This window comes from Ailuropoda melanoleuca, chromosome 20 (assembly GCF_002007445.2).
Source record: "Ailuropoda melanoleuca isolate Jingjing chromosome 20, ASM200744v2, whole genome shotgun sequence".
NCBI lineage: Eukaryota > Metazoa > Chordata > Mammalia > Carnivora > Ursidae > Ailuropoda > Ailuropoda melanoleuca.
The window spans coordinates 25,786,362-25,812,519 of NC_048237.1; the positions used below are offsets into that span (position 1 = coordinate 25,786,362).

The 26,158-nt window shown below is 37.0% G+C and overlaps 1 protein-coding gene across 4 annotated transcripts in view; it reads left to right on the top strand.

Annotated features, from left to right (window-relative positions):
- Window positions 1-26,158, top strand: part of ATL1 (atlastin GTPase 1) — an 85,201-nt gene that overhangs the window by 39,369 nt on the left and 19,674 nt on the right. For 3 of the 4 annotated variants that reach the window (XM_002921995.4, XM_034648466.1, XM_034648467.1), the window contains 5 exons: window positions 9,113-9,360; window positions 11,329-11,463; window positions 11,916-12,020; window positions 14,187-14,237; window positions 16,777-16,833. In XM_002921995.4, coding sequence (XP_002922041.1) covers window positions 9,113-9,360; window positions 11,329-11,463; window positions 11,916-12,020; window positions 14,187-14,237; window positions 16,777-16,833 — 596 coding nt within the window. Of the gene's footprint in view, window positions 1-5,310; window positions 5,475-9,112; window positions 9,361-11,328; window positions 11,464-11,915; window positions 12,021-14,186; window positions 14,238-16,776; window positions 16,834-26,158 lie in introns of all 4 variants that reach the window. The other variant, XM_034648468.1, reaches the window with a different exon arrangement.

Below are 26,158 nucleotides of genomic sequence, written 5' to 3' on the forward strand. Positions count from 1 at the left end.
TGATATGTGAATTTTTTCTCTTATTTTCTTTGATTAGTCTTAGATTATTAAATCATTCTTGTTGATTTCTATTTCTAGTTCATTGGTTTCTGACACCTTTATTACTTTCTTCTTTTTCTTTTTTTTTGCATTTAATATGATATTCTTTTTCTCACTTAAGATGAATATTAGATTATGCTTTTTCAAACATCTTTTCTACTAAATACATTTCAAGGTGTAAATTTCCTCTAAGCAAGTTTTTGTTATGTCATATTTTCACTATTTCTGTATAAATAAGATACTACACTGCAACCTACTGATTCTAATATTTATATAGAAAGAGTCAAAATAGCCATAACTGATAATAATTAGGAGATCGGATATAGGCTTGCCCTATTATATATAATGACTTTTCATAAAGCTATTTTGATAAAGATAGTGTATAGTGCTGCTGATGAATGGATCAGATTCATTACATTATTTAGTTTACAACATTTTCTCATTTCTAGTATGATATTTTCTTTTATCCATAGGTTATTTAGAAATTTACTGCTTAATTTCAAAATATTTAGGAATTTTCTAAATATATACTTGTTATTGATTTTTAGTTTAATTTCTCTATTATCAGAGAACATTTTTTTTGCAGTATTTTAAAAATTTGAAATGTGTTGAGATCTGATATATGAACCAGTACATGGTCTATTTGGTGAATATCCCATATGAACTTTGAATGTATGGTTTTGCAATTATTAGATGTCAACTTGGTCAGGTTGGCTATTGATACTGTTTAAATGTTCTACATCTTGGGGCGCCTGGGTAGCGCAGTCGTTAAGCGTCTGCCTTCGGCTCAGGGCGTGATCCCGGCGACNTGGGGCGCCTGGGTAGCGCAGTCCTTGGGCGTCTGCCTTCGGCTCAGGGCGTGATCCCGGCGACCCGGGATCAAGCCCCACATCAGGCTCCTCTGCTGGGAGCCTGCTTCTTCCTCTCCCACTCCCCTGCTGTGTTCCCTCTGTCGCTGGCTGTCTCTCTGTCACATAAATAAATAAAATCTAAAAAAAAAAAAAGTTCTACATCTTTACTGACTTTCTGTCTGGAATTTTAGACAATGGAGAAAAATTCCTAGAGAGATAAAATGTACCAAAAAATTTCTGAAGAAGAAATACAAAACTTTATTAGTACTAATGTAGCTATTGCATCATAAGTATTAATGAAATTGAGGTAACAGTTAAAAATCATCTCACAAAGAAAACAGCAGGCCCAGATGGTTTTATAGTCAAGATATATCAAAATTTAAAGAACTGTTCACCATAATTTTTTTATTACAAACTCTTTTTGAAGATAGAAAGGGAAGCATTTGCTAATTCCTTTTATAAAACTAATATAACTGAATATTAAACTAGCCAAAGAGGGGTGCCTGTGTGGCTCAGCTCTTAAGCGTCTGCCTTCGGCCCAGGGCCTGATCCCAGGGTCCTGGGATTAAGCCCCGCATCGGGCTCCCTGCTCTCCTGGGAGCCTGCTTCTTCCTCTCCCCCTCCCCCTGCTTGTGTTCCCTCTCTCGCTGGCTGTCTCTCTCTCTGTCAAATAAATAAACAAAAATTAATTAATTAATTAATTAATTAAAAATAAACTAGCCAAAGACAAAATGAGAAAGGAAAATGATAGATACTTACTACGTTAACAGAGTAGAAGTGGAAAACTAGGTGATCATGTCAACAGATACAGAAAAGACATTTGATAAAATTCATTTTCCATTTATGATTTTTGAAAACTCATAGTAAGCCAGTAGAGAAGTTCCTTAATAAAGTAATCTAACAAACCAGACCAAACTATAACAAATATGAACTCAAATATTGCAAGTAGTCCCATTAAAATGAGGAAGTTATGCTCACTAAAATCAGAAGTTGTGTCTAGTATTACCTCTGCTATTCAACATTGTATTCAATGTCCAATGATACAAGAAAAGGAAAAGAAATACATAAGGATTAAAAAGGTAGAACTAGAACTTCATTATTTGTAAAAATTATTTGTTTCTACATTAATGAAACCCAGAAGTATCTACTCAGAATTTGTAGGGAGTAGTAGTTTAACAAATGTTTCAACATGAGGCTAATCTATAAAAGTCAGTTCCATTTCTTTACCCAAGCAACAGCTATAAAACATAATTAAAAACACAGCAATGAAACCAGTTATAATTAGCAATAAAATCTAATGTACCTAGCAATGAATGTAACAAACCTACTTTCTCCAGCACCCCAAATCATAAAAACTTTATTGAAGCAGTTAAGAGAGATTTCTCATGTTTATGGGTTGGAAGACAATATAATAAAATTGATTCCTTCCAAATTGATCCATAAATTTAATATAACTTAAAAAAATTCAACTAGCATATTGATTCCAATATTTGTATGGAAAGGGTCAAAATAGCCAAGACTGATAATAATTAGAGGAATATAATCATACTATATATAATGACTTTTTATAAAGCTGTTTGAGGAGCACCTGGGTGGCACAGTTGGTTAAGCATCCGATTCTTGGTTTCAGCTCAAGTTGTGATCTCAGGGTTGTGAGATCAAGCTCCGTGTTGGGCTCCACACTCAACACGGAGTCTGCCTGAGACTCTTCTCCCCTCTCCCTCTGTCCCTCCCTGCTCCCTGCACTCTCTCTCTCTAATAATTAAATAAATAAAATCTTACAGAAAAAAATTGTTCTGATTAAGATAGTATACTGTTGGTGCTGATGTAGACGAATTATTGAATGGATCAGAATCGAGAGATCGGAAACAAAGTCATTATATGTGTGTGCATATGTGTATAAATATATATGTACGTATATATATTTGTGCATAAATATGTGTGCATGTGTATAACTCTTATTTATGATAAAAATCAAATGGCAGACTACTTGAGGAAAGGAGGTTTTGATAGAGTTCTGAAAACTTTGTTACTCATATAGATAAAATCAACTTGGATTTCTATCTCACGTCTTTTACACAAATAGCAACTTCTTGTGCATTAAGAACTTAGTATCAAAAGCAAAACTTAGAAACTAGAGGAATGTATATGAATGTATTCACATCTTGTATAAGGAATAATTTCTTAAATATGATATATTAAGTACTAATCATAAAAGAAATTATTAATAAAATCTGTTATATTAAAATTAAGAATGACTTTTCATAAATAAGAGCTTAAGGAAAATGAATAGGTAATCTCTAAACTAGGAGATTTTTGCCATGCATATAACTAACAAAGGACTAGCAGTCAAAATATATAAGGAACCACTGTAAATCAGTGAAAAAAAGACACACCTAGTAGAAAAATGAGCAAAAGGCGCGTTTACCTCATTGGCGTTTAGAGATGCATAGCAAGACCATGATGACATGTCACTTACTTATTTTATACCCGTGCAAGTGACAAAAATTAAGAAGTCAGACAAAACCAAGTGTTGGAAAGGATGTGGATCAATAGGATGTCTAAGAAGTTGAGAGGAGTGGGTAGGGAGTGATAAATTGGTACAACCACTTAACAAAATTGCATCATGCTGAAATATTGAATATTTGAAAACATTACAGCCCAGAAATTCTATTGAAAGCACCTGTTACGTATATGTAGTTTGATGCAAATAATCTTAGAGAATTATTTCAGTCTGTAGAAAGTTGTGATATAGTTTTCAGCTCTGAAGATGTTTTTCTGTCCAAAATATTGTTTAGCCTGGGTCCCTGAGTCACATCAATTGTGTAATCAGATCCTAACTGCATGATAGGCAAAGAGCTTTGTCAAAGAAAATGTATATTTGCCATCTTCAACAAAAGGCCTTTGTGCTGAGGCTGAAATTAGGTTGGCGGGTAGTACTGGAATCAAATATGAATAGATAATGAATGATAGTATTAATAGAAATCATTATTATTAATAATAGTATTAGTAGTAATACTATTAGGTCATTACTAAGCACGTACTAATTGTCTGGCTCTTTGGTTTTCATTTAATGAACATTACTTAAGTGTCACAAAGGCCTCTCTGATATAGGTATCATTCTTAATCTCATTTTTCAGATAGATGATAGCCATTGGGAGGTTAGATAATTTCCACAACTTCATATATGTGTAAGGTGTGAAACTGGGATTTAAACAAAGTCTCTGACTCCAGCATTGAGATAAGGCAATATGGAAGGTGTCATCCTTTGGATATAAAATCAGTTTTTCTTAACTTTGCTGAGAGAACAGCTCTGATTCATGGCTATAGGCAATGGTCCTCTTTTTTTTTTTTTTTTAAGATTTTATTTATTTATTCGACAGAGATAGACAGCCAGCGAGAGAGGGAACACGAGCAGGGGAAGTGAGAGAGAAAGAAGCAGGCTCCTAGCGGAGGAGCCTGATGTGGGGCTCAATCCCATAACACCGGGATCACGTCCTGAGCCGAAGACAGACGCTTAACCACTGTGCCACCCAGGCGCCCCGGCAATGGTCCTCTTGTTTCCAGATGCTTTGTACTATTGTTCAGAAAGTATTGCTGTATGTCTGTCTCCACTAGTGAAAAACTGAAATTAGATGTTAGATTTGGAATATTTCAGTAGTACTTTCTTAAAGATGAACAGCAATATAGATAATTATCGATGTGGTACAATTGTATATACATATATAAATGTAATCGGAAGTCTCATTAAAAATTATGCTAGGAGATATGATTGCCTTGTTTTTCTCTAGTTATAAAACTTCTTATTAAGTACAGGCGTACCTCATTTTATTGCACTTTGTTTTATTGAGCTTCACAGATATTGCATTTTTAACAAATTGAAGGTTTGTGGCAACACTGCATTAAGCAAGTCTGTACACATTGTTTTTCCAACAGCATTTGCTCACTTTGTGTCTGTGTCACATTTTAGTAATTGTTGCAATATTTCAAACTTTTGAGTTCGATGACTGTGAGGGGTTCAAGACTGCAATAGAGGAAGTAACTACAGGTGTGGTGGAAGCAGCGGGAGAACTAGAATTGGAAGCGGGGCCTGAAGATAGGACTGAGTTGCTGCAACCTCAGGATAAAACTTGAATGTGTGAGGAGTCGCTTCTTATACATGAGCAGAGAAAGTGGTTTCTTGAGGTGGAATCAACCCCTGGTGAAGATGCTGTGAAGACTGGAAATGACAGCAGAGGATTTAGAATATGACATAAACTTAGTTGATAAAGCAGCAGGAGGGTTTGAGAGAACTGACTCTAATTTTGAGAGAAGTTCTGTGTGGGTAAAATGCTGTCAAACAGCAAGCATGCTACAGAGAAACTCTCCACAAAAGAAAGAGTCAATCAATGTAGCAAATTTCATTGTTGTCTTATTTTAGGAAATTGCCACAGTCACCCCAGACTTCAGCACCCGGCACCCTGATCAGTCAGCAGCCATCAGCACCAAGGCCAGACCCTCCAGTAAAAAGATGACAACTTTCCGAAAGCTCAGATGATGATTACCATTTTTTTTTTTTTAGCAAAAAAGTAGTTTTAAATTAAGGTACATATTTTGGGTTTTTTTAGACATAATGCTCTTGCACACTTAATAGACCACAGTGTCGTATAAATATAACTTTTATAGGCACTGGGAAACCGAAAAACTCCTATGACTTGCTTTATTGTGGTGGTCTGGAATTGAATCTGCAATATCTCCAAGGTATGCCTGCAGACATAATGGAGGATGTCTATTTAAATATATTTTCAAAGATTTAAATGAAAGGTTATTTAAGAGCCCAGTTTGTTCAAAATTAATACTATTAAGGGTTGATTTGAGGCTAGGTCATATATCTGATCTGAAGAATTAATTGGTGTATGTTTTGACCTTCTGTTGTTTTGATACAAAGCAAATGAGCCCATTTATGTGGTGTCCAAGAGTTATCTGTTTCCCTAAAGAAATAGAATGTCATAGTAGAAAGGCCTGGGATGAAAGTTTAGATACTTGGGATCTAATCTCAAGTTGGCAGTTACTAACTATGTGCACTTGGATCTAACGCTTACTCGTGGGCATGCTCTTGGAAAAGTTACTTAACCCAATTCTTAATTTCCTCATGTGTCAAAAACACAGATAATAATGAATACCTTGCTGGAATAGTAAAAGGAAATAAATAAATAGTAACACAAGAAAGCAACCATGGTAGATTGCCTGATACAGAAAATCCAAATCCTTTTCTTGGGCAAGGTTGGTTACATCTTTGGCTTTTGTTTCCTAAATCTATAACAATAATAAAAGCATGTACAATGTACCAGCTGCTGTTCTAAGTGTGTTACTTGATTATATTAATTCACAGCAACGTTATTAGGTAGACACAGAGAGGTTAAGCAACTTGCTGAAGATGACTCGACTAAAAAAATGGGAAAACCTTTATTCAAATCTCAGCAGTCTGGTTCCAGAGCCGGCGTTTCAAACCACTACACTGTACTGCCCTTCTAAAGGAAGGATTTGTAGGCTGTACCAGTAGTTTATTGCCTGTTTTGCTGCATAATAACCACAAAACCTCAAGAGCATAGAACAATAAGCATTTATTGATCATACATGTTGAAATAGTTGTCAGGCAACTGTTGGTCTTGGCTGAGCTCCCTCACATGGCTTGGGGTTGGCTTGCTGTAGGGCTTGCTTGGGACTATGCTGTTTGCCTTTGCTCCAAGTGTCTCTCATCCTGCAACAGACTACTTTGAGAATATTCACATGGTGAATGGCAGAAGTGAAAGAGCAAAATGGAAAAACACAAGGACTTTTCTAAGAAGCCTCTGCTGTGTCATGTTTGCTAAAGCAGATCACATGGCTGAACCCAGAGTCAAAGTGGGAGGACATTACAAAGTTACATTACAAAGGCAGTAGATACAAGAACGGGTCACTTGACACATTGAAGTTATTTTGTAATATACTACAAATGCCAGGGTCCGGGGTTCTAAAACTTATATATTAAGGATTAATTCTAAAAGTTGACCTCTGTCAAAACTGACATTTCTAAAAATTAAATGGAAAACTTTTTTCCATCTTACGTAAGAAGAAACTAAGCATCAGAGTTTCAAAATGACTTAACAAGAGAACAAGATTTCTTTGTCTATATTTTTATTTTTACATTTTGACCCTCTTCACCTATTTCTCCCACCCTCACCGCCCCAATTCTGGTAACCAGCAGCTGTTCTCTGTACCTATAAGCTTGTTTTATTTTTGGTTTTTATTTTTATTTTCTTTTTTAAGATTTTATTCATTTATTTGACAGAGAAAGAGACAGCCAGTGAGAGAGGGAACACAAGCAGGCGGAGTGGGAGAGGGAGAAGCAGGCTTCCCGCTGAGCAGGGAGCCCAATGTGGGGCTCGATCCCAGGACCCTGGGATCATGCTCTGAGCCGAAGGCAGACGCTTAATGACTGAGCCACCCAGGCACCCGTTTTTGTTTATTAAATTACACATATAAGAGACCGTACGGTGTTTGTCTTTCTCTGTCCTGCACAATGCGCTTGAGGTCCATCTATGTTATCACAAATGGCAAGATTTCATTATTTTTTATGGCTGAATAATAGTCCATCGCATATATGTTTGTGTGTGTGTGTGCATATATGTGTGTATACACACACTCACACACACACTAATTTCTTTATCCCTTCATTCATCAGTGGACACTTAGGTTGTTCTTAGGTTGTTTCCATATCTTGACTATTATAAATAATGCTATAATGAACATAGGGGTGCATATATCTTTTTGAGTTACTCTTTTCATTTTCTTCAGATGAATACCTAGAAGTGGAATTGCTGGATCACATAGTAATTTTATTTTTAATTTTTTCCATACTGTTTTCCACAGTGGTTTCACCAATTTATGTTTTCACCAGCAGTGCACAAGGATTCCTTTTTCTCTATGTCCTAACCAGGACTTGTTTCTTCTCTTTTTGATAATGGTCATTCTAATAGGTATGAGGTGATATCTATTTGGTTTTGATTTGCATTTTTTGATGATTAATGATATTGAGCTCCTTTTCATGTGTCTGTTGACCATTTGCATGTCTTCTGTAGAAAAAGGTCTATTCAGATCCTCTGCCCATTTTTAAATTGGATTGTTTGAGGGTTTTTTTTTGTTTTTGTTTTTTTGTTTTTGTTTTTTTGCTATTTAGTTGTATCAGTTCTTAATATATTTTGGATATTAACCATTTATCATATATATGATAATTCTTTACATACATATGTATACATACACACCCACAAATTTCTGGAAAATAGGCAGAAAGTTCTTCTAGGAATACTTAGTTCAATCTATAATCCCAAGGTAGTGATGGTGATGGTGATGATGATAGGTAACCTTTATGAGATTACTATGTGCCAAGCACTGATCTCAGCACTTTACATATAGTAGCTCCCTTAATCTTTATAACAGCCCTATTAATAGGTACTATTAGTAGTTTACATTTTACAGATGAAGAGTTGAGGGATTTAGTAATTTCCCAGGGTCACACAGCTTTTGTATAAGATCTTCACACCAAATAACTTTTTAAAAATTGAATTATATCTAGAGCTCTTTGCTATGGATTTGAAGGATGTCTGTAATCTGGCCCTATCCAGTTTAATTATCTGTAAATTCCATTGCTATGAGGTATAATTTTAGACATTTAAGAACCTAGGAATTTGTAGATGGCATGCATGTAATGAAGGAAGCTGAACTAGGTGCTGTAGAAATTTATTCCAATTTCAAAAATATGTGATTCTGATTCCCTGTATGTATTTCCTCCTATGTGTGTTCAGTTTTAAAAAACTTTGCAAGGATCCTTTATGTGAATAACTAAACTTATTTTTAGGGGATGAAGAAAGTATGAACTAAACTCATTTTATTCCTGTGCTCCAAAAGTAAAATCCTTCGCTTTGATTTTCTTTCTCACTCTGCAAACAGACCTCTGCTCTGACTTGGAGCTTTCCTGAGAATAAAATTCTCTTTGATTTGGTCACATAATCAGAAAGATGAGATATGTCTTTCTGAGACATAAGTTTTTCTGAGACATTTAATGACATTAATATATGTCATTAAAATGAGCATTTCTAATTCCATTGTGCCCCTGTTTCAGATATTTGAGAATTGAGAGGTACCTGTACATTTCTTGGTATTTTGAGATGATTAGCTGAATAAATTGCTATTTTATTCAACAGGTGGGTTTTCAGAAAAGACATACGAATGGAGCTCAGAAGAGGAGGAGCCGGTGAAAAAGGCAGGACCAGTCCAAGTCCTCATCGTCAAAGATGACCATTCCTTTGAGTTAGATGAGACTGCACTAAATCGGATCCTTCTCTCAGAGGCTGTCAGGGACAAGGAGGTTGTTGCTGTATCTGTTGCTGGAGCATTTAGAAAAGGAAAATCATTCCTGATGGATTTCATGTTGAGATACATGTACAACCAGGTATGTAAAATTGCTTTAAAATGTTTTCCTGTTTCTGTGCTTTTGTCATGTTGTGCTTTTATTTAGCAGTGTTCAGTATTTCCACTTCCAGGATTATATATGCTGCGGTAGGACCATTCCAGCTGCAGTGCTTTGGGCACCAAACTCCATTGGCCACTCTTCTCTGAGGCCACTTTGCCACATTTCCCTTAGAATATAGCTTTTTTATTCTTTTTGAAAGAGACACAGCATCGTGATATGATCATAAACTTTACCTGTTAGAGTGTTTAAAATGTGTCAAATAACTTTTATCATAACTTTTTTATTATAATTATTTTCTCCCCAACATTTATTATGACAAATTTCAAGCATGCAGCAAAGTTAAAAGAATTTTACAGTGAAGACCTCAGTGTCAACTACCTAGATTTTACCATGAACATTAATATTCTTGCTTTAGCACATGTCTCCAGTTCTTCTTCCCTCTTTACACCCATCACTGCATCTGATTTTTTTATCCATTTCAAAGTAAACTGCTGACATTGGCGCACTTCCTCATAAATATTTTAACCTATATCATTATCATATATTTCAGTACTTGGTTGTTTTCTTTTGTTGTAAAATTTACATTACAGTTACATGCATAAATCTTAGGTGTACATTTGCTTATTATGATTATTTTTTGAAAATGCTTATGCCTGCATGGCCGCAAGTTCTATCAAGTATATCTTGCTGTTACCCCAGAAAGTTCTCTCTTATCTTTTCCCACTTGATTCTCACCTTACCCCACCCCCAGAGGCAATCAACAGTGTCATAACATTTGAGACAACAATGTGGCTCAGAAATGAGACTTTAGGGGACCTAGGATAAACCAAAAGCAGAAGGATAACAGAGTCCAGGAGCATAAGGTTGGGAATGGAGAGCATACCTATATTTTTTTTCCTACCCTTTTACCCATAGCAATTCTCTTGCACATATGGATGTGGAGGCAGAATGGACACACTACCCACAGAAACTTTGTGTTATTTATTTATACCATAATTATTCATTTGGGATTGATCTTTTATAGTTAGGGTATTTTTGAATAGTTTTGTAAAGTTAACTTTAATATCTTCTATCTCTAGCTTCAGTTCAAGCAAATCAAGAATAGAACTACCAAAATACTTTAGGCTTTGAAACCAAACAGAACTCTTGCTGTTCTCTGCTTTTAGCGTATCGACATTAGTATGCTACTTAACATGGGTGGGAAAATTAAGTGAACAAAATTAGTTTCCATTCTTTGGGATTATACAGTTTTAGGCATATTCATAGTTTAAACTGTGAAATAAACATTAAAATTAAATGCTCAATAACATTTGTCATGTTGCTTGTGTTAAATAGCACTTGCCAGATTAAAGTGTAACAGATTTCTTATGTTTTTGTTTTTCTGCAACACTATTAGGTGCCTCTCCTCTTGCTGTTCACTCCCTCCTCCCCCAATACAGAAGCGTTTGTATGTATTATTATTGTGTATATCCTGACATAATATCCTTTCTCCTATCTTTATTTCTTTGCTTCTAGAATGCCCTCCCCAAGTTTGCTGTCCTGGAAGATTCCCAAACATCCTTCAAATTTTAGCACAAACGCCCCCTTTCCTATTAAGTCTTACCTGACCAAGAGTTAGTTATTTCTTTTCCTATGCTTCTATTTATGCCTAATATACATGGCAACATAATGGTTTGTTAACATGTCTGTCTTTTTTTAAATTAGGTTGTAAGCTTTCTCTGGTCTGGAATGATATCTATGTATTCCCAGGACCTAGAATAAAATGTAGCAGATACTGCTCCTCTGAAATAATATTCTAGATAAATAAAGTAACTGTATCAATACAGTAGATGGGACTATGTTGTTTCCTTTTGTCTATAGTTGGAGAGAGCTACAAACCAGAATTGATGTGTGGAAAAAAATATACCACATATCTGGTTCCATATCACAGACTTTCTTAATTTATAGGAATCAGTCGACTGGGTTGGAGATTACAATGAACCATTGACTGGTTTTTCATGGAGAGGTGGGTCTGAAAGAGAGACCACAGGAATCCAAATATGGAGTGAAGTCTTCCTTATCAATAAACCTGATGGCAAGAAGGTATGATGCAAACTTCGTAAAGAAAATTGAGTCTCACTTGCAAGAGTTACCACTTTTCAAGATCCTCAAAATGATCTTTTGAAAACTAGTTTTGGCAATTTGACATGAAAATTAAAAGGGAAGTGGGTGGCATCCTCTTGCGTGTTCCTGTTTCCCTTTCTGTTGATCAAGGTGGCAACATAATAGGGATAACAGAACAGCAGTTCAGCAAGCTGACATCTATTGTTTCAGTATCGTTTCTGTTATGTTGGATTACCAGTGAAAATTAATCATTATAGTATCAGCTAATTAATATTTTGAGTTTCTGTGGCATTCATGGCGTATATAAACAATTACTTATTAAGTATTCATTGATCATTGTTTGCTTTAGTTCTTATGGTGTTAAATTTGTAGTAACCCTAACACTGCACCTGTCCTATAAAATATCAATGCTGTGCTCTACTTGCCTGTAGGTTGCAGTGCTATTGATGGATACTCAGGGAACCTTTGATAGTCAGTCAACTCTGAGAGATTCGGCCACAGTATTTGCGCTTAGCACAATGATCAGCTCAATACAGGTATGGAATAAGATGAATCCATTTTGATGGCTGTTTCTTTAACTAAAACTTATGAATATATGTGTTCCTACATACATGTGGTAGTAAGACAACAGAAATGGTAAATATATTATTTGGCTCAATTATCATACAAGTTATTATAATTTCTATAAAAGTTGAATTGTTTTGGTTACTGTCATCTAATTTCTGTTCAGTTTTCAAACTCTGTAGTCAGAAAAATTTGTATTATCTTATTGATAATTTTTTTCTGTTTAAAGCCTACAATCACTCAATAATATTGTCTTATGACGTATGCAGATAGATACATTAAAACTATTATAAGTTACATTTATGGAAACAAGATTTATAAATGAGATTTTTTTAAAGATTTTATTTATTAATTTGACAGAGAGAAACAGTCAGCGAGAGAGGGAACACAAGCAGGGGGAGTGGGAGAGGAAGAAGCAGGCTTCCAGCGGAGGAGCCTGATGTGGGGCTCGATCCCAGAACGCTGGGATCACGCCCTGAGCCGAAGGCAGACGCTCAACAACTGTGCCACCCAGGCGCTTCAAATGAGATTTTTTTTTACATAGCCAGTAGAAACATTTCTAAGTATAAAAACATATGCTTTCCCAACTTCTTTTTTTTTTTTTAGAAGGAGAGAGAGCACGTGTGTGACGTGAGGGGTTGTCTCGGAGGGGAGGGGCAGGGGAAGAGGGAGAAAGAATCCCAAGCAGGTTCTACATGCAAGGCTCAATCTCACAATTCTGAGATAATGACCTGAGCCAAAATCAAGAGGCGGATGCTTAACTAACTGAGGCACCCAGGCGGGGTGTTTTGTTTTTTTTTTAAGATGCTTTCCCAACTTTTTAAAACATTTAATATACATTTAGATAAGTAAATGTCTTACAAAAATTTTTATCTTTGTGGCACCTGGGTGGCTCCATTGGTTGAGCCTCCCGCTCTTGATTTTGGCTCAGGTCGTGATCTCAGGGTCCTGGGATCAAGCCCCACATTGGGCTCTATGCTTAGTGCGGGGTCTGCTTGGGATTCTCTCTCTCCCTCTTCTTCTGCCCATCCCCCTGCTCCTGTGCTCTCTAAATAAATAAATAAAATCTTTAAAAATTTTTTTGTATCTTCCCTTCCTTTTTTCTTTCTTTGTCTTTTTCAAGTATTGTTTTTGAAGTTATTGTAGGCTTTACAAATGGTCCCGAAAGTCCTTGGAGAGTTTTACTATAGCCATGGAACATATAGCATGAGAGATTTTAAAACAGTTTTTAGATATTTTCTATTCATTAGAAAGAGCAAGAAGAAGTAGTGGCCAGGAAACAGATGGTTAAAAAGGGGTAAGATAGTTTAAGAGGTAGGGAAGGCAAAGTGGTTGGGATAAATAAGTTAAGGCTGGAATTATAAGTGAGCAGAGAAAGATTTCTTCATAATCAGCAGTATAAACAAGCCAATTAAAACAAGATTGACTTTGCCTTTTTAATATTTTTTATTTATATTTTACCTGAAAAGATTGAATATTTTCACTGAAAAATCTAAGTCCCTAGTAATGACTTTTTATTATCTGAGAAATAATTTATTATTTAAATAATAATACAAAGTATGTTGTTTGTGTCAATATATAAACATATAAACATCCTTTTTTTTGGAGTTACCCCTCAAAATAAAAAAGACTGTCATCTTAGTGCTGTGATCTGTTCATGAAGCAGTAATGCATACGTGTACAGATATGAGCCTGATATTTGGAACCTAACGTCAGTGTGGTAGAACTATCTATCGGCTTAACTAAATTAATCAATTATGAAAAGGTCAACATAATTTTTCAAGACAAAATTTTACGTATGGGCTATTTAGATCAGGATTGCTATTATTTTGGTATGCTTGTAAGAATGATTATTTTAGTGACTAATTGTTTAGTTAGGTTCATAAATAATTTTAATATTCTGTCTCCAGAACAAGTGGCTGTGGTATTTCTGGAACAATTTTATGATCATTGTACGTTGTCTGTTGTCTTTCAAGCTTTCTTTATTACTCTCTCAAGGTCTTATAAATACCATTCTATAAGAATACACTTAAGAGAGTTTGATTTTGTGAACATTGATATTTATAAAAATAAAAAATGACTAAGTGCTTCAGAGGATGCTAATTATTTTCTCATTTTATCTTTATTTCATAATCAAGGTATATAACTTATCCCAGAACGTCCAGGAGGATGACCTTCAGCACCTCCAGGTAACAATGTGTATACTTTTTTTTTTTTAACATATCTGGTCATCTTTTGAGGATGTATAGGTTTTGTTGGGCCTTCCTCTACTTGGAAAACTTAATTTCAAAGATTTAGAAACATAATCAAATAGAGGTTGTCCTATTTCCAGGTTTCTTGTTTCAGCCCTGTATAGTTACGTTCTTTCTAATTTAGTTTTCAAATTTCTCTGTTACTCTAAAGCTACTTGCAATTGGCCCTATATGTGTGAATATATATGGCAGATGAGAGAAAAGAATCTCTGGTTTAAAAATGACCCAAAATGTGAATTTGGTCCAGTCATAAAATAAATAACTCACAGAGGTGAAAAGTACACCATGGGGAATACAGTCATTAGCACTGTAATGCTGTGTGGTGACAGGTGGTGATCACACTGAAGGTGAGCACAGCATAAGGCGTAGAATTACCAAATCGCTGTGTTGCACACCCGCAACTGCCGTAGCATTGTATGTCAGCTATACTGTAGTAATGCGTTTTGAAAACCTTTCTCTTCTCTATGCTGCCCTCAGAGTATTGTTACAGCAACAAAGCAGAGAAAAACACCTGAGGTTGAAGTCTTATGGTCAGAGACTCAGTAATTATTAGTATGATATCAGTTGTATGCCAGACTTTTTTCCGATGGACTACTCTATACCTAAAACTATGAGGGACTACCTGATGATAATTCGTAAAATTCTCTTTTAGATCTGAAAGAGTGACACCTAATTTATCCTTCATATTTTACAGATGAGGTAAATTTGGCTGAAAGTAGTAAATGACTTGCCTAAACTCATGTGGCTAATTAGTGGTATTTCTAGTGGGACTAGAAATCTGGGTATCTCCTGGGCTCAGTGCTCCTTCCACTTTCCAAGCAGCATTTACATCTCAAATATGTAAAAGATGAGATTAGAGATTTCCTTAAGAAAGTTCACATCTCTGTAACACTCTCTGCTATCTTTCAATGCTTGTTATTTTGTTACATAGCAAAACCTATTGTTTCTCTGATAATTTCCCTCTGCATATTTTATAGAAAATTTTGCTTTAAATATACAATCTATCTTGGCAATAAGAGCCATGTACAGATTTAACAGACAACAAAGGATAATAGAGCAGGGTAACCTGTGATGTTGGAAATAACATTTGGAGTTCACATCCAGCATTATTCCCAAATATATTTCTAGTACGTCACACTGCATTTATGACAAATAGGCAATACGCTGAATAATTGTTTCTTGTAATAAGTACGATTTACTTTCTTCAGGCCTGTGTCATAACCTAGCCAATTGTTCTCCAAGCTAATGGTATGGCACTGTTCAATACCAGCTTAGGGATTTCTTAAGAAGGCTAATTTTGGACTTTGATATTGAGTAAGTAATCTTTTTCTGAGACCATTTAACATTTTTCCTGTAAACGACAACACCTCAGCCTCCTCAGGAAAGATTGTGAATTCCAATTATGTTAGTAGATGATTCTAATGTGAGTGTCTCATCCCTGGACCAGCTGCCTTTTAGACATGATATGCCAGACTTTCACTGAATCACTCTAATCAGATGCATAGTAATTACCCTTGGCTTCCTAGATCCTTCTGCAAGAGAGGCAGGGTGGTGGTGTGGGAGCTGTCCTAAAGGGCAGGGGTGGGAATCGTCTGTGTCAGTTCCGCCCCAGCTCTGAGAGGCCGCAGTGGCTTGTTAGTCTTGTGGAAGAAGAGCCATTACCTCCGTACAGCTGGGGAAACCCGCTGGGCTGGGCTGGATGAAACGCTCCTCAGAGGCCTGATCACAGTCAACCCCTCAGGCCTTTGTTCTCTAAAACTTTACATTTCTGGCTACACAAAAATTGATATGGTGCCTCTCAACTGGGAGCAATTAGAAACAAGAGAAGGTGGTATATCGGATTGTATTTTTAAGCCAAGTGCCTTTATAGTAATTCAGTCCATTGCGCCATTAAATTTCCTCAGGCAACAACTTTTGTAAATACGTCCAACATAGTTTATGGCTCTCTGGTTTGATCTGTGCGAGCTCTGCTTTGAAACGTTATTTACCATGTTACTTTCTCCCCCATCTTCCCTACAAAAGAACTGTCCTACATTCTTGATATAAAAGTATTAGCCTGAAGTGGAAACCTTATTTTTAACATGTACTTTATGTCCTTAATTTTTTATTTAAAAATTACTGTAGTTCTGCCGGAGGGGAGGGGCTGGGGGGATGGGGTGACTGGGTGATGGACATTAAGGAGGACATGTGATGTAATGAGCACTGGGTATTATATAAGACTGATGAATCACTGACCTCCACCTCTGGAACCAATAATACATTATATGTTAATTAATTGAATTTAAATTTAAAAATAAATTAAAAATTACTGTAGTTCTGCTTTATCTAATTCTTACTTCCTTAAAATGATTATTGTAACCTTAATAATACAGTATTATGTCTTAGCGAGGAAAAAAAAGAATGGAAGAAAGCACAGAAGTAGAACTTTGCTGATACTGAAGTTTTCTCTGTGGTGTGTGTGTGATTTTCTGTCTAGCTCTTCACCGAGTATGGCAGACTGGCAATGGAGGAAATATTCCTGAAACCATTTCAGGTAAGTGGAGGGTAAAATGATGGTAAATTCTTATTAAATTTTTCTGAAGAGTATAACCAGGTATATTAATTAATTGAGAGGGTCATATTTCTTCCTTTTTATTTCATTCAAGAAGTACTTTGATAACTTTGTTAGTGCTATTTGATGCAAGTAAGAGATTAAAATAGGGAAATAAAAATTTAACTGTTTTTTTAAATGGGAAAATGAAAAGATGAGTTAAGATATTTTGGTTCCTACAAGGCTATGATCTTTTCTCCCCTGAATCCAACCCTAGAGATGTTACAAAAACTAAAAAAAAAAATTGATGAATTTGTTAAACATAAAAGTTAAAAACAAACAAGATTCCTGGGAAAATAGAAGGGGTTACAAGACACAATAAAAGCTAAGTGATTATCAGAGACAGGATATTGGGTGGGGGCAAGTTTTTTGGAGGGGCTTTTTTCCCTTTTCTTCCTTCCTTCTTTCCTCCCTGCCTCCCTCCCCCTCTCTTTCTTTCTCTTTCTTTCTTTCTTTCTTTCTTTCTTTCTTTCTTTCTTTCTTTCAAGTTATGTTTATTTAAGTAATCTCTACACCGCATGTGGGGCTCAAACCCATGACCCCAAAAGAATCACATGCTCCTCCAACTGAGCCAGTCAGGTGGCCCACTTTTCTCTTTCTTACACCTTGACCTGTGTGAGCCATCACTTGCTTCATTGCACCAGGTATCAGAATAGCAACCAGCTCAGCCTCTGCTTGGAACAGCAGGGTGATGTCAGGGCAATATCTGAGCTTGTATTGAGTGGTATAAGCAGATTATTTGGCCCATTAATGCTCCCGCTGCCCCAGCCCTCTTTATATATCAAGAACCAGGAGATTTTAATTAAGTCAAAGAGCCTTGAAAACGTGGAAGAGGTGCATATTTAAACACCGACGACTGCTCACCTAAAGCATGACAGCTTCAGCCTAGGCTTATCAGAGGGGCTCAAGCTAAGTCTTAGACTAAATAAAAGTTAGGAAGAGAGAAAGAGAGTGAGAAAGAGAAAGAAGAGAAAGAGAAGAAAAGAAAAAGAGAGAAAGAGAGAGAGAAAGGGAAGGAAATGAAAGGAAATGAAAGGAAAGGAAAGAGAAAGAGAAAGAAAGAGAGAAAGAAAGAGAGAAAGAATCGACCTCCAAAAAACTTGCCCCCACCCAGTATCCTGTCTCTGGTACTCATCTAGCTTTTGCTGTGTCTTATAACCATTCTGGTAAGGGATGTTGAGAATGGGGGAGGCTATGCATATGTAGGGCAGGTGGTATATGGCAGATATCTGTACCTTCCTTTCAATTTTATGGTAAACCTAAAACTGCACTAGGAAAATAAAGTCTTAAAAACAAAACAAAACCATTCAAAAATGTTAAACTGAATAAAGGGAAAATAGGCAAAGGACATATAGACAATTCACAGAAAGGAAACCTGAATGGCTAATACATTTTTGAAAGGATGTCAAGTCTCATTGATAATCAGATAAAAATTAAAACAACAAGATACCATTTTACACTCATAGGCAAAAAGTTGAACATGGGGATAATACCAAATGATAGGGTTTGCGTACAGGGGAGCACTCAGGCCCTGCTGGTGAAAGGGCATTTGGAGCAGCGATTCTGTGAAGCAGGGAGTGTGTAAGGGTGCTCACTGTAGCATTGATAGAGTGGTGGTAGCAGGGAGTGGAAGGCAGCATAGGTGTCCATCCCCCGAAGAACGGATACATAAATATGGTGAGAAGCTCATTCTGGAATATTTCACAACATCCAAAGGCAATGAGCCTGTAGTCTATGGAGTAGCATGAATAGAGTGTTAAAATTCGTACCAAATTAATTAGGAAAAAAGTTTGGGATTTATGACACAGTACTATTTATGATTACTTAAAGTGCTCTACATACACAAAAATAATACACATTAGAGTAAGTGTGATTGAGAGTAGACAGTTGAATGGGAGTGGGGATCTGGGAAAAACATAAAGCAAGAAAGGGGCCTTTGCATGGAGGGATGATGGTATGCTTTGAGTGAAGGAGTGTGGATCTTTCCCTGAGGGGAAAGGGGGGGTAGGGAGAGGAGTCCAGGTAGAATAAAACCGGTCCCTGCTTACAGTCTTCTCTTTGGATTATGATACCTACTAGATTCTGTTACCTTTGTTTATTTATTTTTAAAAGTTTTATTTATTTGACAGAGAGAGCACAAGCAAGGGGAGCAACAGAGGGAGAGAGAGAAGCAGGCTCTCCTGAGCAGGGAGCCCAATGCAGGGCTCAGTCTCAGGAACCTGAGATCATGACCTGAGCAGAAGTCAGATGCTTAACTGACTGAGCCACCCAGGCGCCCCTAGATTGTTACCTTTAAAATATCATAATTTGGCAGGGTGACAGTTGAAGTATTATATAGTAATCGGGCTATTAGCTTGATTTTTCTCTTCTCTGAAAGTTGTAACTCTCCAGATCCATTGGCATTGACTGGGAACTCCATTGTAAATTCTGGAAAGGATTTTTAAGTCTTACCAGCAAATGTTACTGCTTCTTACACTTTGCCAGGTACATTAAAATGAAGAGAGACTAACCCGTGCTCTGATTAGATAGATAGATAGAAAGAGAGAGAGAGAGAGAGAGTGAGGGAGACACAGGGAGAGGTAGTGTTTTTGGTTAAAAAAATNACTGCTTCTTACACTTTGCCAGGTACATTAAAATGAAGAGAGACTAACCCGTGCTCTGATTAGATAGATAGAGAGAGAGAGAGAGAGAGGGAGACACAGGGAGAGGTAGTGTTTTTGGTTAAAAAAAAATAATAATAATGAATTGAGACCAAACAATAGAAAAAAAACTTTAAGAAATTATCACTTGCTGGCAAACTGGTGGCATTTTGAAATGTCAGTGAAAAAAAGTTTTGACTGAATGAGTCAACAATGACTCCTAAACAAGTTGGCACTTGTAAATCAAAGTATCTGAAATTGAAATGAGAATGTCATTAAGTTGCAAAAGTGGCTTCCAAAGATATTTAATAATATTTAAAATGCAAGCAATGAAATTCAAAACAAAAAATACTACACATCATGAAATTAAAAGGTAATATGCTAATGTATTCAGATCTCAGAATGTTTAAGATATCAGCAAATAATTCACATTTTTAAAAAACATCGTTAAGGCCAATGTTAATGAGCTTGCTGCCTACAAACTAATTCACACTCAGTTAGTTCATCAAGCTGTTTTTAGAGGCCGTCCTTCCAACCTCCTTCTCTACCTCAGAGCAGCTTTATGTATTTGGATCAAAGTGTGGAGAAAGTTTAAACGTTGCTTGAGAGACTAAGATGACAAGTAATGACATTTAAAAAATAATAATTTGTACTCAAAACTAAATTTAACAAATTTATTTTTTTTAAAGATTTTATTTATTTACTTGACAGAGATAGAGACAGCCAGTGAGAGAGGGAACACAAGCAGGGGGAGTGGGAGAGGAAGAAGCAGGCTCCCAGCGGAGGAGCCTGATGTGGGGCTCGATCCCATAACGCCGGGATCACGCCCTGAGCCGAAGGCAGACGCTTAACCGCTGTGCCACCCAGGCGCCCCTAAATTTAACAAATTTAAAACAGAAGAATTCTTACCTCTGAAACAGTGAAATTGTAAATAATGAACAAGATCTATTACAGGCAGGAAAAGTGAGGTGCCAATGTGGTGAATAGCTGAATTAACAGATTAATTTGATTCTTAAAAGCCAATTTATATCAAGCAAACAAAATATCTGTCGTATTTTAAAACTGTTTTTAGGAAGAGAACTAAAAGGGAAGTGAGTTCAGTTTAAAAGCAATATTGAAGTGTAAAGTTTAGCCAGTGGTGTGCTGATAAATGTTTCTAGCTGGCTGGCGAGGAAAGAGGAGGGGGTTCTCATTGAAAGCATTTGCTGATTTCTGAGGTACAAATACCTTTACCATGGCTGATTTCAGGCTGCCAATATGATGTCAACTAACTTGTGAAGTTCCTCAAACTTTATTTTTTTTATAATACTTTATTATATTATGTTAGTCACCAGACAGTACATCCTTAGTTTTTGATGTAATGTTCCATGATTCATTAGTTGCGTATAACACCCAGTGTACCATGCAATACGTGCCCTCCTTACTACGCACCACCGGCCTATCCCAGTCCCCCACCCTCTCTCCTCCGAAGCCCTCAGTTTGTTTCCTAGAGTCCACAGTCTCTCATGGCTCATTCCCCCTTCTGTTTACCCCCTCTTCATTCTTCCCTTCCTTCTCCTGCCGATCTCCCTGCTATTTCTTATGTTCCATAAATGAGTGAAACCATATGATAATTGTCTTTTTCTGAAATCCCTCAAACTTTAACAACTGCTCCTTGTGAGCCCCATTTTAGCACACTTAGGAGTAGAGCCCATAGTGAGATGTAACATTCGAGGACTGAATCAGCCCCTGGGCACACCCTGGCAGAGGGCATCTGTGGGAGGGAGCTTCTGGCAGAGAAATGTATGTACAGAATCTATGTACATTTGTATGTACAAGTGCTTAGTAACTTAAGGCTTACCTGTAATAGGAAGATAAGATGGATTAAACCCTAAAAAACCTTCCTGCACACAAACTTTAATTCTCTTCTCTTAGAAGCTTTATTTCATTCCCCAGCACATATTTTAGGTCTACTTACCTGTATTCTCTGCTCTTTCACCTCCTTAGTTTAAGGACTTCACCTTCTGGATTAGTTAATTCATCCCAGTTTTCTGCCATAGCATTTTTATGAACCATTTTCACATGCATAAAGGCACTCCAACACCCTAGGCCTTAGAAATAGATTTGACTCACCACACCCACACCCACACACACAAATGATAAGTACGTGAGGTGATGGATATGTTAACGAACCTTATTGTGGTGATCATTTCACAATATATATATATACATATGTCACATCATCATGTTTAGACCTTAAACATACACAACGCTGTATGTCAATTATATTTCAGTAAAGCTTGGGGAAGAAAAGATTTGAATCCTCTTTGTGAGATAAAATGAAACTCAACTTTTCGTGTTTCTTTCGGTGGAGATGTAATTATTAGCGAGTAGCTTAGTCTACTCCAGGGTTACGGTTAAACTGAAGATTGGGGGAAAATAACAGTAGAGGCGGCATATAATAGTATATTGTTGTATTAGGATAAACGTCCTGTTTCTCACAGTTTCTCATTCAGATTGGGCCTACATATGGAAAATTGGGAATCTTTTACTCTGGTTTACTTAATTATATTTAAGGACCCTTTATTCCTATGATTTAAAAATGTTCGTCTGCAGAATAAGTTCTTTGATAGTGATTTCAGCCACTGTAAAGCAAAATATTCTTGGTCAAATATCTATGATGACTGGTAACTGCCACGTCATACCAGAGAAATACATGACTTCACTGAGAGAATGAAAGGCTGTTGTTTGCCTGGTTGGGCTGTAAATTAAAGGAAAAGATATGATGGTAGGGCTGAGAAAAAGGACAACTGTCTGAGAAAGCTACCTTATCCCATGTTCTGTCCAAAGAGTAATTTAGGTGATCTGAAAGCTGTACGAATCAGAATAAATATTCATCTGNAAAAGATATGATGGTAGGGCTGAGAAAAAGGACAACTGTCTGAGAAAGCTACCTTATCCCATGTTCTGTCCAGAGAGTAATTTAGGTGATCTGAAAGCTGTACGAATCAGAATAAATATTCATCTGGCCACGTAGAAGCAGGTCCTGAAATGTCTAGAAGACCCGTATAACAAGAAAAATTTATTGAGCATTTATTTGTTCCAGGCACTATGCTAAGTATGTTTCTTACATTATTCAAAGGACAGTCGCTATAGTTACACAAAAACAGTGTTGTTCCTTCTGTACTCTTTTCTCTTTTTTAACACCGAGGCACAGAGTAGTTGAGAAACTAGTCCCCGGCACGTGATGTCTAAGTTGCAGAGCTGCTCATCGAGCTATGTTGATAGGTAGGCCCCGGGCTCGGCACCCGGCACCCCGCCACCCTTCAGCGCTTCTCTTCCTCCCCTAATCCCAGGCACTTACTCGGCTGCATCTTGCCGTCTTAGATTTGAACGGGCACCCCCCATCTCACAAATTATAAATACCTTACGAGCAGAGGCTTTGTAGTTTGCTTTGTTAGTGTAGTACACTTAAGTTCATACAGCAGATGTTCAATTACTGTTTGCTAATTATGCCGTCATCTGCCTATTTGGGANTAAGGAGGGCACGTATTGCATGGTGCACTGGGTGTTATACGCAACTAATGAAGCATCAAACTTTACATCGGAATCTGGGGATGTACTGTATGGTGATTAACATAATATAATAAAATAAAATTAAAAAAAAAAAGAATAAATATTCATCTGGCCACGTAGAAGCAGGTCCTGAAATGTCTAGAAGACCCGTATAACAGGAAAAATTTATTGAGCATTTATTTGTTCCAGGCACTATGCTAAGTATGTTTCTTACATTATTCAAAGGACAGTCGCTATAGTTACACAAAAACAGTGTTGTTCCTTCTGTACTCTTTTCTCTTTTTTAACACCGAGGCACAGAGTAGTTGAGAAACTAGTCCCCGGCACGTGATGTCTAAGTTGCAGAGCTGCTCATCGAGCTATGTTGATAGGTAGGCCCCGGGCTCGGCACCCGGCACCCCGCCACCCTTCAGCGCTTCTCTTCCTCCCCTAATCCAAGGCACTTACTCGGCTGCATCTTGCCGTCTTAGATTTGAACGGGCACCCCCCATCTCACAAATTATAAATACCTTACGAGCAGAGGCTTTGTAGTTTGCTTTGTTAGTGTAGTACACTTAAGTTCATACAGCAGATGTTCAATTACTGTTTGCTAATTATGCCGTCATCTGCCTATTTGGGATTGTATATAGTTTGCATATAAGTAAATCCATGGGACTCCAAATTGAAAGACCAGGACTCGAAGTCTAGTAGAGCTATTCCATAGCCATCCTAGTATTACCTCTTTATGTTTCTGAGATAAGATCCATAAACAGTATTAGGTCATAAGTTGGTGTGAGTGTCCAAAGTATTTGTGCTGAGCATGGCCCCTTCTTGAACTGCAGAAACACAATCGTGAACCTCTCTTTCAGTGGGTAAGGGTAGTAGAGCTTCGGAATTGAAACCTGGCTCAGTGGGTTAAGCATCTGTCTCCCGATCTCAGCTCACGTCTTGATCTCAGGGTTGTGAGTCCAAGCCCCGCACAGCACTCTCCACTGGGTGTGGAGCCTACTTAATTAAAAAAAAAAAAAAAGTATTAGTTTTGGCTGGTAATACAAAAGGAGTAAGATAACATATTTCGTTAGTTAAGACTAACAGAAAAATGTTAGATGTTTTCAGTTAGCAATGGTGCCATCAGATGGAAAGGTGATCCTAGTACACAGTCTGAAGANTAGAGCTATTCCATAGCCATCCTAGTATTACCTCTTTATGTTTCTGAGATAAGATCCATAAACAGTATTAGGTCATAAGTTGGTGTGAGTGTCCAAAGTATTTGTGCTGAGCATGGCCCCTTCTTGAACTGCAGAAACACAATCACGAACCTCTCTTCCAGTGGGTGAGGGTAGTAGAGCTTCGGAATTGAAACCTGGCTCAGTGGGTTAAGCATCTGTCTCCCGAGCTCAGCTCACGTCTTGATCTCAGGGTTGTGAGTCCAAGCCCCACACAGCACTCTCCACTGGGTGTGGAGCCTACTTAATTAAAAAAAAAAAAAAAGTATTAGTTTTGGCTGGTAATACAAAAGGAGTAAGATAACATATTTCGTTAGTTAAGACTAACAGAAAAATGTTAGATGTTTTCAGTTAGCAATGGTGCCATCAGATGGAAAGGTGATCCTAGTACACAGTCTGAAGACGCCTCAAGAGTTAGACAAGGCTGAACTGCTCTGAGGCAAGAGGATAAGCCTTGGCTACTGGCTCGGGGGATAGGCCATAAAAGGCAATGAGTCACTGATGTATGCATGTTGTAATTTAATACCTGCTCTGGCCTAATTTTTTTTATATATGTAAAAAAGAAAGATTTATGTAATTTGGAAGGTAGTAATCTGGACTCTTATAGATTCTTCTCCAACTTTTCTGCTTATGTCCTTGGTGATTTTTGCGCAAAGAGACTCTTCAGTCTCTCTCTCTTTTTTTTTTTTTTAAGATTTTTATTTTATTTATTTGAGAGAGAAAGAGAGCACAAGCGGGGGGAGGGGGGGCAGCAGGCAGGGGGAGAAGCAGACTCCCTGCCAAGCAAGGAGCCCCATGTGGGACTTGATTCCAACACCCTGGGATCATGACCCAAGACGAAGGCAGATGCTTAACCAACCGAGCCAGCCAGGTGTCCCTTCAGTCTCTTTAGAGTCCTACGCACTGTAGGTATTTTTAGCCAGTAAAGGACATTGGTTCTTCAAGTGGATTTTTTGCTTGTCATATCTATAGGTGTCGCTATGGATAGGTTCCCAATTCCTAGAAAATAGAGGATATTTTGGTCTTATTTTTATCTGAGGGCCACAAATTTGATTTGATTTCTACTTTGTTAACTATTCAAGCCTCTGTGAAAAATCAGCTATATATTGGAGATTTTTAAATTGACGATTTTTCATTNTTAAATTGGCGAATTTTTCATTTAAGTTTTTTTCTTCTGATTCCTGTATTTTATGTTTGAGCCCATTTAAAAAAGGAAAGACAAGGTTCCCTTTACTTTAGCTATTTAAATACCCAGAAGATTGAAAATTTCCTGAACTCTATTTATAACATTTCCTATGATTGATCTTTATTTTGTTTACAACTTTGAATCTTTGACCAATTAATCTCTGAGAGAAAGTCTTCTGAAATGGACTTACCTGGTGTTTTGTCAATTTTTATTGCCCTCTAAAGTCTATTAAAATGTTTTAATTTATTATTATTACTATTATTATTTTTAAGAGCTGGGTTGTTTAAATGTTCTCCTGGTCTTTTTTTACCCTACTGCTTTTAAACATTTTTTTTCCCACCTGAGGGACTAACAATTAAGTGAACTAGTTGGAACAGGACTGATAGTTCAGGTCTGTAAGTATCTAACAAAATCCTGAATTATGCAGCAAATATCTGTCTTCTTGGGTTAAAGAAATTCCTTGAAACTCAACTCTACACCAGGGTTTAAATTCAGCTTCTATAGAGCCATTTGGTCTAGCAATTTGATGTTGTTTGGGGCAACATGGCCAGTCCATTTCTGCAAAAAATCCTGCAGAAATCATTTAGGAGGTCAGGGGAAGGAGCAGAAGGGATTGAAGGGGTGAAGTGAGTGGAGAAGATAAAGCTGAAAGATACAAGGAGGGTAAGTTTCAGAAGGTAAGA